The sequence below is a fragment of the Prunus avium genome, chromosome 2 (assembly GCF_965620075.1).
Source record: "Prunus avium chromosome 2, drPruAviu1.hap1.1, whole genome shotgun sequence".
NCBI classification, from domain to species: domain Eukaryota; kingdom Viridiplantae; phylum Streptophyta; class Magnoliopsida; order Rosales; family Rosaceae; genus Prunus; species Prunus avium.
Window position 1 is genome coordinate 32532793 of NC_142285.1, and position 16984 is coordinate 32549776.

A 16984-nucleotide genomic window follows, 5' to 3' on the forward strand; every position below is an offset into this window, starting at 1 on the left:
CAAGCCTGGTAACATATCAAGAATCCAATGATTTGGCTCCACATGGATTGCTTGAACTGACATCATTTGGATTTTGCTAAATGGAGTCAGTCGCATACGTAGCCGATTGTTATGAGATTCTTTGTGAGAGCCTCAACTAACTGAGTGCGTGAACAACTGATGCTAATATACATCTCGACATAACATTAACGTAGTTTAAAACTTACAGCATTGTTTGCTTCATCAGGAATCAAACACAATGGTAATCTCATCTTCAATCTCATTATCACTAAGCTCAAACTCTGGTGCTAATAACCTCCCAAGTGGGCAGTTGTACAGCTCAAAACTATTGGTTCCTGGCCCCCCAACAATGAGTTGGAAAACAATAGCAAATAAGTGGAGGCAGGCAGTTTTAGTTATATGCATAGCCCCAAATAAAAGGCCAAGAAGCTATGCAGCTATTACTGCATTTGTACCTTCTCAAATGGTCGCCTACCAAACTTCATTACTGCATTTGCCATGATTTCCGTGCTTGTCTCTGAGAATGAGATGCAACTTATTACATGAATCTCAAAAGATTATGTACCTTTTTGGTTGGAGGGAAGAATAGGCGGCAAGTTGACCTACCATACTCTCAAGTCTCAAGCATGTAACAAATTTTTTTAATGGGCTTATTACATGAATCTTATGTGTTATACACCAAGTCCTCACAAATCTGTAACATTGTACAATCATTGTGGAAAATGCGTATGGAACTTGATATGCATGCGACATCATTATATTTAATCGTTAAACACAAATGATTCCGAGAAAGCACCATATGACGTTCTACTAAAACAAAAATGAGAACTTAAAAGAACAATAAACATCAAGCAAACCCATATAGCAACTAAACATTTTATACAGTCCAAAAATAAAAAATAAAATTGTTATTGGCAACTTAAACTACTCTTGAGAAATTAGATGCTCACTTATGATTGGGCGGACTAGTGAGATGTTAAGGATGTGCATGCATTGTTGGGGCGTCCCACATCGAAAAGGAGCAAAAGGAGACCCGGCGACAGGGGCATACAAGAGGAAACGCCATCAGCTTTGTAAAAGCACGCAGCCGCGCGCTGAGCACAAAGCGAACTATTCTTTCGCCTTTTACTAAAGAATACCGTGTGCTCGCCGCAATTAGCGGCATACGCCAATTTTTTAAAGGAGTTTCTCTTCACAGAGAAGCTCTTACAATGTAGTTTCCAAGTTTTTATATCAACGGTTTTTTTTTCCTCATCTCTCTCTCATCCACCTTAAATCTGAATATTTTTCAAAATTATTGTAGAAGTCATTTCAATAAAGTCTATATGCAGAGAAGGCTGGGACTTTCATGATCGAGAATACCTCCGTTAGTTTCGATTCGATCAGATTATAAAGAACTTTCATTACACACATAAGTACTTTTCTGGCAACTTTTAGATATAAAGCTATAAGGTGCTGTGCTCATGACAAACTTAAAAGAGAACTGTTCACTTTGATAATGAAAGGCAGCTATAGTTTCGATTCGATCATCAGACTATAAAGAACTTTCATTATACACATAATTACTTTTCTGGCAACTTTTAGATATAGCTATCACTACAGCATCAAGCAGAAACGAAGTAGGCATAAGAAGGCCACTGTGTTTCTTGCACTGCCATGATGAAGAAATGAGAAACTTCACAGAATAATGAACTGACAAAGCACAAGAACCAGACCTTCCAATCAAGGCAACGCCACTCCAAATAGCAGACACATGAAGTAGATTCTGTTTCGTTTCGATTCTTTTCCGACCGGGAACTTGGACAACCTCAAAGATTCTGTACATACTTTTCCAGTGCACCACCCAAGCAGTGCAGGTTTGACATCCGCAAGAAACCCTTCAACATCTGAAAGAGAGAGAATCTTATAGATTTGGCAATTCAGCATTGCTAGTCAATTTGATTAACTAGTCATTTCTGTACGTCACAAAAGTCTTGAGAGAAAAACAGCTAGATCATTATCGTTAACAATGCAAGTTCACATCAACTTCAGGAGTAAAAGATGAAATGTTTGTACCAATGTTTTGATTGAAACTTGTGCTTGATGACCTTAGTATGTGATTAATGGAGAATTGCGACTACCTCAAATCTCAAATGAAAATGATCATCCATTAGCAAAAGTTATCCCACATCGGAAGATAGACAAATAGTCCTTGCCTGAATGCGGCTAAAAGGAGACATCATCAACCTGAGCAAACCACGCAGCCACTCGGTGGACACAGAGCGAACTATTCTTTCGCCTTTTACTAAAGAATACCGTGTGCCCACCGCAATTAGTGGCATACGCCAGTTTTTTTGAGGAGTTTCTCTGAACAGAGGAGCTCTTACAATTTAGTTTCCAAGCATTTCTTTTTAATTGTAGTTGTCTCTAAACCAAAAAGTTTCGACTCTTTTTCGGCTTCACAGTTGGTAAGAGCTCAAACGTTGTACTGGTAAAAACCCAAAATCATAACATCAATAACAAGAAAGATGGACTTGCAAGACCTTTCTTCCATTAAAATTTGGTTGGTACTTTCATTATATACATAAGAAAAGTACTTTCTATCTAGCAATGTAGATATAAAGATATCACTACAACATCAATTCAAGCTGAAAACCGAAAGCCCCAATCTCATTTCCATTGATAAGGGAATTGCTAACTACTACGACCAGCTTAACATGTGTTACAAAAAGGGAGAACTGTTACATCTCATTAAAGCTGAGGTAGCCAGCCAACGGGTCAAAACGAAAAGGAGAAATGGAATGATTGCGCCCCAACTGATGCAGGTTCAGAAAGGTATCGGCTTTCTATCGGGCCACGATTCTATTTGCTCGAAGTACTTGACTGGCACAACACCATCAAAACCTTCAGTCAAGATTACCTTGTTCTCTGAAATGTAAAGCTTCATTCCCTCTGCAACAAAAATTTAAAATAAACAAAACTTCAGGCATAAGAAGTCCTCTATGTTTGCTCAACTACCTCAATAAAGAATAAAAGGTGATGTGCTCATGACAAACTTAAAAGAAACTTTACACTTTGATAATGAAAGGTTTGCAAAACATACCTTCTAAAGCTTTTCTGACATCGAGATAGATCAAAACATTAACATCCCGTCTCATACCTAAAAGAATACAAATCAAATCAATTACCAGCAGAAGCTGAATAATGTTACTGTCTTGGATTCTTTCTTCACAATCATTACCAGTATAGCTCACTACCTCATGATAGTCATTATCATTTAAAAGTATGGAGAAGGAATAATTCAATACACGCGGTAGCCCAGTAAACAATACTGTATGCCCAATAGCTTCCAAGAAAAGGATTCTGAAACAATTGGTGACCTTAGATGCAAAATGCCCTGAGCTTAGACCTCAAAGGGTCACAGATAAACAATGTGGGGTAATTATCATTACAAACTTTAACAAGTTCAACTGGGAACGACATTATTTCATTAGCTCCCTCTTGTCTGCAACTCGCTTAAGAGTTAATGAACCATGAGACAAGTTCGATCAAGTCTACCTTTCAAATTGGCACATTTGCAAGGGCCAAAGGATGTGCCATAGGAAAAATTATTGTAGACATCATTTCAATAAAGGCTAATGCAGATGGCTGGGACTTTCATGATCAAGAATACTTCCGTTAGTTTCGATTCAATCAGACTATAAAGAACTTTCATTATACACATAAGCAATTTTCCGGCAACTTTTAGATATAAAAGCCATGACTAAAGCATTAAGCAGAAACGAAGTAGGCATAAGAAGTCCTCTGTGTTTCTTGCACTACCATGATGAAGAAATGACCAACTTCACAGAATAAAAGCACAAGAACCAGACCTTCCAATCAAGGCAAGGCCTCTCCAAGTAGCAGACACTTGAAGTCGATTCTGTTTCCTTTCAATTTTCAGACCGGGAACTCGAAGTACCTCAAAGAGATTCTGTACATACTTCTTTTTCCAGTGCACCAAGCAGTGCATGTTTAGCATCCTCAAGAAACCCTTCAACTTCTGAAAGAGAGAGAATCTTAGAAGCACGCAAAAGCTTAACAGCAGCATTGGACTGCAGTCCAATTTCTTTAAAAATTTCAATGAAATCCTATAAAACATATAATATTGAAAATTATAACAGAAAAAGGAAATCAGCACACCAAAATCTTCAACTGCTGACACCATCCACAGTGTTCCTCACAACATGCTTGTAAAGATACAATAAACAGAAAATGCTTGGATACAAAGGAAAATAAATCACATGCTCCAAAATGCTAAGATCAAGGGGCTCTACTTATACCAAAGGTGCATCATATGCTTTGCAGATGCAGTTAGTATTAGTAATAGCAAACTTAACTGAATGTAGCAAATAAAGATATATAAGAAAGCCTAAATTTTAAAACTACTGCTTATAATTACCTTCAAACCATGATAAAATCATAATTGAAATCCATGAACAGTCCTTCAGTGGATTACTTTTTCTGCATATGAAAGTAGTAATCTATGAGATACCATTCATGAAATCAACTGCTTCACTGAACTTTTGAAACATAATAAAAAGACTACAGAATTGAAGAAGTTGGTTTGCTCTTGGACTTGCGAGGAAGGAAAGTCAAAGTAGAAGAAGAAAAATGAAGAAGAAAGAGGCATACAATAAACGAAGAAAAACATAGAATTAAACTGCTGAATTACAGATATCAAAAGATACAAGAAAAAATCCGTTAATTTAAAGATGGAAAATGAAAACACAACAGAGAAATTATCCTCGATATTTTCAAATTAAAAAGTACCTAGTGATGACAAAAACTCCTCAAGTGTTCCCCCCAGTACAAGGGAAGGTACATGTTGGATTTTGTAGAAATCCTCTCCTCCTTCTTGAAGTCTACTATAAAATGTCCCAGGCATCGCCTTGATGACTAGTTTCTTGAGGGTAGTAATATATTTTAGCCCATCTGGAAGTGCTGTTAATTGTTCACAGTGTGCAATCAGCAATCGAGCGAGATTAGGCATGGCTCCTTCCTCCACTCTCCATTCCTCTATTTCAAGCATCCCACCAAGATAAAGAAATTCAAGATGAGAAAAGCCTCCTCTGGAGAAAACCAGTGTTGTAGTGTTCTCCTCAAAAGTACCTGGTCCAAGATGAAGATTTTTTAAGTTGGGAAGCTTCTCCAGTATTGCCATCTGGTCATCCTTGAGAAAAGTTGCAGCCAACGATAACTTAGTGAGGTTTGGATAGTGCAGAAGGTCATTTGGTAATTCTATGGTTGGCCCTTCCAGATGTAGCTTGTATATATAACGACAGCTTATTACTATCCTTGCTATAACTTCCACATATCTCTGTAAGTTGACTACAGATAGAGACCTAAGATGGTCAAATGTGATACTTGTAGATGTGAACATTTCCTCCAGCCTTTTCAACCGTCCTGGGACAACTACACACAATTTTCTGAGATTGGTAAACTGAGCAAGATGATTTGAATCACAATCCCGACATGAAGCATTCACTAACGTCTGCAAATTGCAAAGTGTTGTGAGGTGCAATTTATCACTTACCCTGAAATAACGGGGTAAATATAAATGCCTCAGTTGTTCCATCTTGCATATCACATTGGGGATTATTGACAAACCAGGAAAACGTAAATCTAGAGTTTGCAAACATATCAAGTTAGCAATGGATGATGGCAACTGTTTTATATTACTACCCTTCAAACTCAAAAATCTTAAGTGAACCAGGTTCCCAATTTCATTCGGCAACTTTACTTTTCTAGTCATATGCTCAAACTTCAAAACTCTAAGCAATTTGAAATCCTTGAAAAGTGATCTTATTAGCTTTTTATTTATTGACATCCCAGGTCCCGGGACAAAGTACAGAAGAGACCTAAGATGGCCATCACTTTCATCATTCGGTGGAAAAACTTTATCAGAATGCTTGTCGAAATAGATAGCAAGTCTTCGAGCTTTACTTATTGGTGTTTCTTTGTTTACCATTGCCTTATTTCCATGCCAAGAATTGACAATTCGGAGAAATTTCTCCTCTTCTGCCTTTAACAAGCACAAATGTCGCATAAGATCATGGAGACGACAAGTTTTAATCTTTCTAACTGAACCTTGTTTTCCAACTTCAACCATACATCTTTCCACCAACTCATTTAAGCAATTGTATGATACATCCTCCATTGAACTTCTCTTTTGCTCTTCCGAAAATATAAGTCCTTCTGCCATCCATAATTGAGTCAATCTTTTCACCGGTATCTCAAAATCCTCAGGAAAATGACCTAAATATAGAAAGCATAGTTTTAAGTGATACGGTAAGGAATCATAACTCAATGCCAACACCCACGATGAACTTGCATATTCTTGCTCATGGAATTTGCCTTTCCTTATACATACATCAACATTATTAAGCACCATATCCCACTCATTGATTGTATCCATTCTAGCTAGAAGTCCTGCCAGCACTCTGATTGCTAATGGCAGACCTGCACAGTGATTAAGCATCTTCCTTCCTAGTTCTTTCATCTTGCCATGAATTACGGAATCTGAAAAATAATAAACATAACCAAATGTACAGCAGTTTCTTTATTAACAGGTAACAAATGTGTAATATAACAAACAAAGTAAACCATTTTATCATCAATGTCCATTGTCTGCCCAATACTAACACCACAATGAAACTTTGTGATCTTCTTCACCTTATGCCAAGGCAATTAAAAAACAAAATGAATGCCAAATGCATCGAGTTTATAAATTTCAGTACACCAAAGATGCTTGAGATATTGTCCAATGGTACGTAATGTCCAAGACTAGTTTTCATTTTCTAAGTCTATGACGATATGAATAACTATAATCATCAGCAGTATCTAAATAATAGTTATTTAATTTTATGGTGTTTGTTTCAATGGTCGTTTATTAGCATTAGTGATTTCAAATGGTCTTTTATCACAATTTCCAGTTATGATTTCAAATTAATAACAATAAGACACCAACGTAATACTACTCCAAGAAATTATTATTGAGAAGAACATTGTGTATTGTAGCTCAAGTGAAACTGTACTAGACTCTTTCTAATTCCTTGATTTTTGCAACAAAAAAGAGAAGATTCATATTGCTTCTACGTAATATGACATATCCTCACGATGCAGAAGTATGTTTCTGTAACACTTAGGAATTAGTAAAATGCAGAGAATGAGTTTAAAAAAAACATTGCTAAATGGAATGCAATAGTTTAAATTAGGCTCAACTAACAAATAAGAAAACTGTACGTAAAAAGTTTGGGTGAGATATTACCAATGTCCTTTCCAAAGATTGCTATCTTCTCTAACAGTTCCCAACTTTCATCATCATTTAGTGGTTGAGGTTGGTAGAGGAAACCATTCCTATCTGCACGAGAAGCTACTTCTTTGTTACGAGTAGTGAGTAAAATTCTGCTCCACTTTTCCTTATATGGAAATCCAGCTTTTAGGGAGTTCCACGTCTCAATAGTCCAAATGTCATCAATGACCACCAAACATCTCCTTTCTTTTTGGACGACATAAAGCTTCTTGGCTATTTCATCATCCTTCAATTTTGCAATTTCTTCTCTTTCCTCATTTGTGGCAGATGTAAGATTAATTAAAATTCTTTCCCAAACATCTCTGACTTGACATCTTTGAGTTATACACACCCAAGCAAAACAAGCAAAATGGTGTCTAACTTCATTATGATGATAAACTTGTTTCGCAAGAGTGGTCTTTCCTAAGCCACCCATACCCCAAATAGAAATAACTCGGTGGCGGTGTTCATCTTTCACCAAATGCATGACCAATTCCTTTATGCTGCCCTCCAACCCAACCACATCACTATCAATAACATGAGAATAAGTTCGCCTCAGTTGTTGCTTTTCATGCAATTCAAAGGAAGTAGCACCTCCACTGTCCCTTATTTCCCTCACGTTATAATTTTGCAAACTCAACCTCAAATTAGAAATTTTGGTCGTAATGTTCCCAATTTCTGAACCGATCATTTGAAGACGAACTCCTTCAATCAAGATGCAACCAAACCTTTTGAGAACACTCTTAATACCTTTTTTACTCTTGGAAGCCACTTTGAAAGCGAAAGTTTCAATGACATCCTCCAATTCATAAGCAGCATCTCGAATTTCTGCAACCCAAATGCGTACTATTTCCTCGTCTTGTTGTCTTGCATCTGCATCTTTCAGGAAGCCCCGCATCAACTGCAGTTGGGTTTGTGCATACTTCACTTGATCGCTGATTCCACACAAGAATTTCCCTTCCTGAATGATAAATCCTCCCAGGCTTTGGACCACCGAGGAAACAACAGCCTCAGCCATACTTCTCTCTCCGTGCCAAAACAAAAACAACTCAGAACAAGTTTCTTTTCTCTTTTCCTATAAAAAAAAATGTTATTCCTTCCATTTTAGAAGCCAAGTCAACTTTCTTCACCAAAATCCAATTCGAAAATCAGCACAACTTTAGCATGTATAATAGTATTCACGGACATTCTCAACCGAAAAAAAAAAGTTACACAGCACCCCCATCTAAATCAGCTAAAACAAAACATAATCAACACACAGCAACATCTCCAGAAACTACAATTATTAAGTTCTGCTAAATTGCTAATGGAGAAAACCAAAACATGAACCAAAAGAAAAAAAATCCAGCTCGGCACCACAAAAAAATAGAAACGAAAAACCACATAATAACAGTTGCAAATCAGAGGTGAAAGAGAGAAAAGAAGACCACTTACCAGAAATGAAGCGTGTTGTAGTTGAACCCTGGAGCTGTGTATGTACCTTGGTTGGTTCGAAGCTAGCTAATAGATTTGGTAGTCAATTTGAATACAAGACATAACTAATAAGCTGAAGGATGCCTCCAGACACGTTTTTCAGTTGAACTAGAGTAGAAGGTGGGCCCAGTTTGTTTGAGAAATTCTTCAGTTACTGTGCCATCTACCTCGTGTTATAATCCACTAATATTATAACACATTTTATTTATCAATGGTATTATGATAATGTTAAAGAGACAGCATTATACTCCAGCGGTGCTGGTGGAGATTGGGTACTCTCACAACCGACGCCAGGGCATACCCACAGTCTCAAGCCGGAAGGACTTACGCGTGGCACCCAATTGCCAACTGCCATCGATATGGATTTATGTAGGAAATTACAGATTGAGCACCAATGAGGATTATTGGTAGTGGGACTCGAATATGGGGCTACACATAGTACAAGGACCTTACCAACTGAACCACCCCTCATTTATTCAAGTTTCACTCCTTCCAAGATAGGCAAAGTCCACCAATACTCACTTCTATTAAAGAAGTTTTATCATCATAAAATATAAACTCATATCCTACTTATATTAACATGTAAGTAAACATATTAATGGAATATTAATGGGTAATTCTCATATGTTTGATTGGTTCATTACTCACTCGTCAGTACATTTTTCATCTACACACAAATCACAATTTGATTTACAAATCTTTTATTTATTTTTTGCACTCTTAACAAGTCATTTTTGTATATGTAACAAAAATTTGAGAGAAAAACCGCTAGATCATTTATCATTATGCAAGTTCACATTGACTTCAGGAGTAAAGCATGAAGTATTACCAATGTTTTGATTGAAATTTGTGCTTGATGGGCTTAGCATGTGATTAATGCAAAATTGCGACTACCTCAGATCTCAAATGAAAATCGTCATCCATAAGCAAAAGTTATCCCACATCGGAAGATAGACAAAAAGTCCTTGGTAGAAAGCAAGTAAAAAGGAGACATCATCAACCTTCGCAAACCACGCAGCCACGCGGTGGACACAAAGCGAACTATTCTTTCGCCTTTTACTAAAGAATACCGTGTGCCCGCTGCAATTAGTGGCATACGCCAATTTTTTGAGGAGTTTCTCTGAACAGAGGAGCTCTTACAATTTAGTTGCCAAGCATTGTTTTCTAAACCAAAAAGTTTCTACTCTATTTTTGGCTCAGACTTGGCAAGATCTCAATGTAGATATAAAAAGAAAGATGGACTTGCAAGACCTTTCTTCCAATAAAATTGATTTGGTCATCTCAGATTCTCAATAATACTTTCACTAGATATAAAGATATCACTACAACATCAATTCAAGCTGAAAACCGAAAGCCCCTACTACGACCAGCTTAACATGTGTTACAAAAAGGGAGAACTGTTACATCTCATTAAGCTGAGGCAGCCAGCCAACGGGTCAAAAACGAAGAGGAGAAATGGAATGATTGCGCCCCAACTGATGCAGGTTCAGAAAGGTATCGGCTTTCTATCGGGCCACGATTCTATTTTCTCGAAGTACTTCACTGGCACAACACCATCAAAACCTTCAGTCAAGATTACCTTGTTCTCTGAAATGTAAAGCTTCATTCCCTCTGCAACAAAAATTTAAAATAAACAAAACTTCAGGCATAAGAAGTCCTCTATGTTTCCTCAACTACCTCAATAAAGAATAAAAGGTGGTGTGCTCATGACAAACTCAAAAGAAAACTTTACACTTCGATAATGAAAGGTTTGCAAAACCATACCTTCTAAAGCTTTTCTGACATCGAGATAGATCAAAATATTAACATCCCGTCTCATACCTAAAAGAAAACAAATCAAATCAATTACCAGCATAAGCTCAATAATGTCAATGTCTTGGATACATTCTTCACGGTCATTACCAGTATAGCTCATTACCTCATGATAGTCATTATCATTTAAAAGTATAGAGTGTTAGCATATGTAGGAATCCTATGACATAATAGATTACATTTGGTCATCTTGTGAAACACAAAGACCAAACCCCTCACCTTGTCTCACGGAACACTTGGTTCAAGAAAGTCTTTCTTTCTTGTCTTATGTAGTCCTTGTTTCATGGAGGACTTTGGTATTCTTGTCTTATGGAGTCCATGTCTTGTTGTATAATAATTGTAAGCAATTAGTTGTATAAATGAATTAGAAGAAACAGAAAGAAGAAACAAGTTGAAACCAGAAAATGCTGTGCAACTCTCATTCTCTCTACACTCTCCACTCTCTCCTCTTAATCTTCTCTATATTTTCCCAACTTTGACATAGAGAAGGAATAATTCAATACAAGCGGTAGCCCAGTAAACAATACAGGCGCGCAGGTGGTCTTTTTTTTTATTATAAATAGTCCAGCGGAGCGGCTATACTCGGAGTTTTTTTATGGGGCCGTGCGTGGTGAACAGAGAGGTTCATCAAGCCATTTCTCGCCTCAACTCTCTAAATAGTAAGACAGTACGGCCGCGCGGCTATATTATTATTTTAAAATAGTATCGCCGCCCCGCTATACTATTTTTGACACGTGGCGAAATTGGCGCTCAGCGGGTGCCCTTTTTATTATAAATAGTATAGCCGCGCGGCTATACTCGGGGTTTTTGTAATAAAAATAGTATAGCCATACAGCTGGCTATACTCGGGGTTTTTGTAAAAAAATAGTATAGCCATACGAATATACTATTTTTGACACGTGGCGAAATGGGCACTAGCGGCAGGCGGGACCTCTATATAGGATAGCCGTGCGGCTATACTCGGATTTTTTATAATAAAAATAGTATAGCCGCACGGCTATATTGTTTTTACACCTGGCGAACCCGGCGCTAGGCGGTAGGCGGTAGGCGGGCCCTCTTTTACCCTTTTTAACAAATAGTATAGCCGCCTGGCTATACTCGGGATTTTTTTATATAAAAAATGCGTATAGCCGCTCGGCTTTACGCAGGTCTTTTTTTATAAATATTTTTAATAAATAGTATAGCCGGTCGGCTATACCCTTAACATATGACAGGGTCATGAATATAAAAAATCTACACTTATAAATAACCCTATTCAAACACATTACCGCTAATAAGTTGCCCATCAGTTGGCAATCCTCGTGAGAAGTGAACATGCAATCGGTTCATGCTCTTTAGATCAGACTCTAATATTGATTCTAAATTCTTCCTATGGGTTCCATGCACGCATACTGCACATCAAGGGGAAAGAAAAAGGGTAAAGAAAACACAACAAGGTATCCAAATTCTTCCTATAGGTCCCAAAGCTCTGCTTTCTTATCTTCGTATTCTATATGAAACTCAACTTTAACAGCTATGATTCCAAAAGAAAAGGGAAAAATATGAATTTTCTTTTCTTTTGCTGGAGCCCTCTAACGCTCAATTAAATATATATATATATCTATCATGAAGCTTTTTTTTTTTTTTCTCAGCCATATTTTGTTGAGAAGCTTTTAATTTGTTGGAGGGCAATCTATGAAAATGGGAAAGCCTTTTTTTTGTTTCTCAAAAATCCCACATAGAAAAAGAAGCAAAAGCATCAGAATGAGAGCAGCTATAAAAATAGAAGAAATGGGACATTCGAAACCACGCAGCCACGCGGTGGGCACAGAGCGAACTATTCTTTCGCCTTTTACTAAAGAATACCGTGTGCTCGCCGCAATTGGTGGCATACGCCAATTTTTGGAGGAGTTTTTTCTTTAAAAGAGAAGCTCCTATAATTTAGTTTTCAAAGTTTTTCTTCAGTTAATTTTTAGTAGCCTGCAGAGGATTTAAGTCATAATTTTGAACCCAAGTTTAACGCAGAATTAGAATTGCAAAATGCTTTTAGGCACAGTATTGGCAAAAATCAAGGCAATGACAAATATGGACTTGCAAGACCATAGTACTTTCATTATACACAGGAAAAGAATTCCTCTAGGAATGTAGATATAAATATACAACATCAATTCAAGCTGAAAATCAAAAGCGCCAGTCTCATTTCCGTTGATTGCTAACTACGACCAGCTTAACGTGTGTTACAAAAAGGAGAACTGTTACATCTCATTAAGCTGAGACGACCAGCCAATGAATCAAAAAGGAAAAGGAGATCCTTCTTCATCAAAAAATAAAGAAAGAGGAAAAGAAGAAATGGAATGATTGCACCCCAACTGATGCAGGTTCAGAAAAGTATCGGCTTTCTATCAGGCCACGATTCTATTTTCTCAAAGTACTTGACTGGCACAACACCATCAAAACCTTCAGTCAAGATTACCTTGTTCTCTGAAATGTAAAACTTCATTCCCTCTGCAACAAAAAACCAAAAGAAACAAAACTGGCATAAGAAGTCCTCCTTGATAAAGAATAAAAGATGCTGGGCCCATGGCAAACTTAAAAGAAAATTTTGAACTTTGATAAATAAAAGGTTTGCAAAACCATACCTTCTAGAGCTTTTCTGACATCGAGATATATCAAAACATTAACATCCCGTCTCATCCCTAAAAAGAATACAAATCAAATCAATTACCCACATAAGCTGAATAATGTTATTGTCTTGAATTCATCATTACCAGTACAGCTCATTACGGCATGATAGTCATTACTGTTTAAAAGTATAGAGAAGGAATAAGTCATTACAAGTGGTATCCCAGTGAACAATACTATAAGCCCAAAAGCTTCCAAGAAACCAAGAATTCTGAAACAATTGGTGACCTTAAATGCATTGAACTTAGACCTCAAAAGGGTCACAGATAAACAATGTGGAGTATTGTCATCACAAACACCTAGGAACAACATTATTTCATCAGATCCCTTACTAACTTGTCTGCAACTCACTCAAGAGTTGATGAACCATGAGAAAAGTTCGATCAAGTCCACCTTTCAATTGGCACATTTGCAAGGGCCAAAGAAAAGCAAATTCAGGTCTCTTCCACTAGAAAATTGTGGACCATCTACCTTTTTTCAATCTGACCAGTATGCACAGAAAGTGCATAGATAATTGGAAACTTTTGGCAAGTGGAGTCCACAAATGGCTCTCCCCAAATAGAGTTCATCATCACCATATACAAAACTCTAATGTTGTGTGAATTGTCCCCCGTACCCATTCCATTCTTTTCCTCGTTCATCATTTATTGACCCTTTTTATAGGAAGCAGGTGCAAAGTAGAAAATATGCTACAGACTACAGAAGCAATGCTGATTGATCAGAGACATGTTCATGCATATAAAAAATCTACATATATAAATAGCCCTAATTAAAAACATTACCACTAATCACTTGCCCATCAGTTGGCAAGCCGCGTGAGAAGTGAACATGCAATCGTTTCATGCTCTTTAGACCAGACTCTAATATTGATTCCAAATTCTTCCTATAGGTCCCATGAACGCACACTGCACATCAAGGGGGAAAAACAGTGAATCAAACAAAAAGGTATCGTTTCAATAGAAAACACTAATGACTCTTTTTATTCTCTACACGAACAAGTTATGTACTGAATATACAAGAAAATTGCACGCTAAAAGATAAACCTGGAACTTCTTCAGATGTAAGGATGGGCTTCAACAATCTTTCAGATTCAACTATCTGCCAATATGCACATACAGTAGATATAAATATTCAATGTCCAAAGCCAACAAGTATAGATGGACGTTCAACCCAAAAACCCACGTCACGAATAAATTGGTGAAGAAAATTGTCTAGAATTTTACAAAGTTCAGAATAACGTTTGGTGCAAACAAATATAGTGGATCCTCATCCTTAGGCTAGCATTTTACAGAGCTCAGGATGAACAACACTACTTGTATTCATGTTGAAGAACAAAAAGTTGGAAAGTACAAATATCAGTATTACGCTATAGAAAAAGAAAATAAGAACTTCATAATTTACTACATAATGGTCTGAAACTAAGAGTACAAGAGAAAATAATGAAAGACATCTAGTCTTAGAGTGTAATGACCAAATCTCTAGCTTCAACAATTTTACAAGTCTTAACCAGAGATTCTACTTCTAGCGAGACTCGGACCTGACAGTGCTTTGAAAAGATTATGCAGAGAGAAACTAGTTAATCCCTGGCTCTGCTTTCACAAGACTACACAGAAACAGTAAAATCCAAGAAAACAGTTCCAAATTCAAGCAATTAAAAATGGTTTGGCGTCTCCACAAAATGAGCCTAATAACTCAAACTCAAATATTAAAGATAAATGAGGATATGTTACCGTTGTTGTGTGGCCTTGGTTTGCACGTATCAAAAGCTCCCCATTTTCTTCCAAGAGGCCGAAGCGCTGCTTATTATCCTTTCTGACAGCCTGGTAAGAAACAGCAAATAATTAAACATCCTCCTTAGGAAGTTATCTAAAAATAATTGACTACTAAAAGACTGCTCACTAACCTCCTTAATTTCATCGACAGTATGTGATCTCAATGGAATATTAGCAAATGTCTGCATGTTCAGCTTTAACAGATCTTGAACCTTCACATATCCATCACTTCGCATATTCAAATTCAACTCAGCCGCCATATGGCGCAATATTCGTGTCCTGAAAAGATAACAGAGAGGCTGGATTTAAACAAACTACACCATTCAGCTGCGCTACATTACCAATATTTATATATAATTATATGTATGCATTAATGTAACAAAAAGGTTTAAACTATTTCGCACACATTGAATACTCAAATTAAAATTAGAAGCTACAAAACAAACAAAATGACTAAGTGGATATTGTAGTACTTACAACAATCTACCAAGGGCGTCAATTTTATCTTTGCCAGAGCCACCCCCTCGACCACCACCACGGCCCCTTGATCTTTCTCTATCATCCCAATCTCCTCCTCTACCACTACTGACCACAAAATACATATTCACAGTATAATTATATAACACACTCCAATTTTTCTCTGCCAAAACAAAATTTTCAAACTTCTAATTGGTTGCCGAGAAATGCCCCGAAAATTTGGTATATTGCAACGATAATAAAGTACAATAAAACTGATAATGCAATAAGGGCAATTTCGTTTTTGCTAAACCCAAACATTCTCTCAGAAAAACAATGGAAATTCATAATTCATTTTTTTTTCTTCTGTCTGAACTCGTTCGCAGAAGCGAACAGGAGAAGAAAGAGAATGAACAAAAAGATACCTTCTGGAGTTACGAGCAAAAGATGCAAAAGAAGACCCGCTGCTGCTGCTATTGTTGTCCATGAGAACCCGAGCAGGATAGGTGGGAAGGAGAAGAGGATGAGATTTAGGGCTACGTGGAAGGGAAACACGATAGTAGCGTAGAACTGGAATTTTGTTAACGGTGACAGACCCCCGCATGAATATTACAAGAATTTGCAAAGCCGAGAGGATGATGAGGAAGGAGACAAGGGGAGAGAGGAGACTGCTCAGAAATTCTCTGTGCCACAGGCGGGTGTTCCTTTCTTTATCTATAGCCGAGCGGCTATACTCGGGGTTTTTTAAAATGAAAAGCGTCTAGCCGTATGGCTATACTATTTTTGAAACGTGTAGCGCCCAGGCGAGTCCTCTTTTTTTTTAAAATATATAACCGTATAGCCGAGCGGCTATGCTCAGATTTTTTATAAGAAAAATGGTATAGCCGGGCGGCAATACTCGGTTTTTTTTTATAGAAAGCGTATAGCCGCCTGGCTATACTACGGTTTTTTATTTTAAAAAATCATATAGCCGCCCGGCTATACTATTTATTAACGAAATTTCGTCGGCACAAATTTACCATATAATATCTTAGAAGTATAGCCGAGCGGCTAGACAGCAAAAGAAAAATTTAGAGTATAGCCGATCGACTATACGCGATGAATAGAATATTTGAAAAGTCCAGCCACACGGCTATACACGATGAATATAATATCTTTAGAGTATAGCCGAACGGCTATATGCCAAAAATAGAATATTTTAAAGTATAGCCGAGCGGCTATACACTTTAAGTTACATAACATGGATTTCTCTTTTTTAATTACTTTAATTAGTAGTTATGTTTTAGTTATTATTTACTTAATTAATAAATAGTATTTAAATATTTTGTTTAAGAAAAAATATAAAAATTGAATTACTGTTTATTAAGTAATATAATTCACGAAGTTAATTAAAATATTTAATATTAATTATTCACTAAAGAAATAATAATTAAAATATACTTACTAATTTAACTAATTAAATCATTCAAAGATATTATTTAATTACTAAAATTAATTA

At 36.8% G+C, this 16984-nt stretch overlaps 3 protein-coding genes and 4 non-coding genes across 11 annotated transcripts; 4 read left to right on the forward strand and 3 right to left on the reverse strand.

Annotated features, from left to right (window-relative positions):
• The first annotated feature begins 1085 nt into the window (after nt 1–1085).
• LOC148296879 (U5 spliceosomal RNA) lies at nt 1086–1205 on the forward strand. The gene has a single exon (XR_015834238.1). It is a non-coding gene; the product is annotated as a U5 spliceosomal RNA (small nuclear RNA).
• Nucleotides 1206–2241: 1036 nt separating this feature from the next.
• LOC148296880 (U5 spliceosomal RNA) lies at nt 2242–2361 on the forward strand. Its single transcript, XR_015834254.1, has one exon. It is a non-coding gene; the product is annotated as a U5 spliceosomal RNA (small nuclear RNA).
• Nucleotides 2362–2496: 135 nt separating this feature from the next.
• On the reverse strand, nt 2497–8877 carry LOC110749007 (putative disease resistance protein At1g50180). 3 transcript variants are annotated; one of them, XM_021949015.2, is made up of 7 exons: nt 8747–8877; nt 7289–8387; nt 4792–6540; nt 4421–4482; nt 3852–4021; nt 3083–3139; nt 2497–2931 (listed from the first exon to the last, which is right to left on the reverse strand). In XM_021949015.2, the coding sequence occupies exons 2-4, from the start codon at nt 8328–8330 to the stop codon at nt 4466–4468; spliced, it is 2808 nt and encodes a 935-aa protein (XP_021804707.1). In that variant the 5' UTR covers nt 8331–8387; nt 8747–8877; the 3' UTR covers nt 2497–2931; nt 3083–3139; nt 3852–4021; nt 4421–4465. The 3 variants fall into 3 exon arrangements, with proteins under 3 accessions (XP_021804707.1, XP_021804715.1, XP_021804699.1); XM_021949023.2 differs by having other exon boundaries at nt 3237–4021; XM_021949007.2 differs by having other exon boundaries at nt 3083–4021.
• On the reverse strand, nt 2807–3991 carry LOC148296881 (uncharacterized). The gene is made up of 3 exons (XM_088248658.1): nt 3847–3991; nt 3083–3139; nt 2807–2931 (listed from the first exon to the last, which is right to left on the reverse strand). The coding sequence occupies exons 1-3, from the start codon at nt 3989–3991 to the stop codon at nt 2807–2809; spliced, it is 327 nt and encodes a 108-aa protein (XP_088104784.1).
• A 924-nt stretch (nt 8878–9801) lies between the features above and the next one.
• Nucleotides 9802–9920, forward strand: LOC148296882 (U5 spliceosomal RNA). The gene has a single exon (XR_015834250.1). It is a non-coding gene; the product is annotated as a U5 spliceosomal RNA (small nuclear RNA).
• A 336-nt stretch (nt 9921–10256) lies between these two features.
• On the reverse strand, nt 10257–16187 carry EMB1067 (RNA 2'-phosphotransferase, Tpt1 / KptA family). 3 transcript variants are annotated; one of them, XM_088247899.1, is made up of 8 exons: nt 15912–16187; nt 15508–15615; nt 15162–15309; nt 14989–15078; nt 14302–14356; nt 14041–14163; nt 13216–13272; nt 10257–10396 (listed from the first exon to the last, which is right to left on the reverse strand). In XM_088247899.1, the coding sequence occupies exons 1-8, from the start codon at nt 16088–16090 to the stop codon at nt 10272–10274; spliced, it is 885 nt and encodes a 294-aa protein (XP_088104025.1). In that variant the 5' UTR covers nt 16091–16187; the 3' UTR covers nt 10257–10271. The 3 variants fall into 3 exon arrangements, with proteins under 3 accessions (XP_088104025.1, XP_021804723.1, XP_021804719.2); XM_021949031.2 differs by lacking the exon at nt 10257–10396 and adding an exon at nt 12635–13081 and having other exon boundaries at nt 15508–15612; nt 15912–16185; XM_021949027.2 differs by lacking the exon at nt 10257–10396 and adding an exon at nt 12635–13081 and having other exon boundaries at nt 15912–16184.
• Nucleotides 12389–12508, forward strand: LOC148296883 (U5 spliceosomal RNA). The gene has a single exon (XR_015834230.1). It is a non-coding gene; the product is annotated as a U5 spliceosomal RNA (small nuclear RNA).
• Nucleotides 16188–16984: the final 797 nt, after the last annotated feature.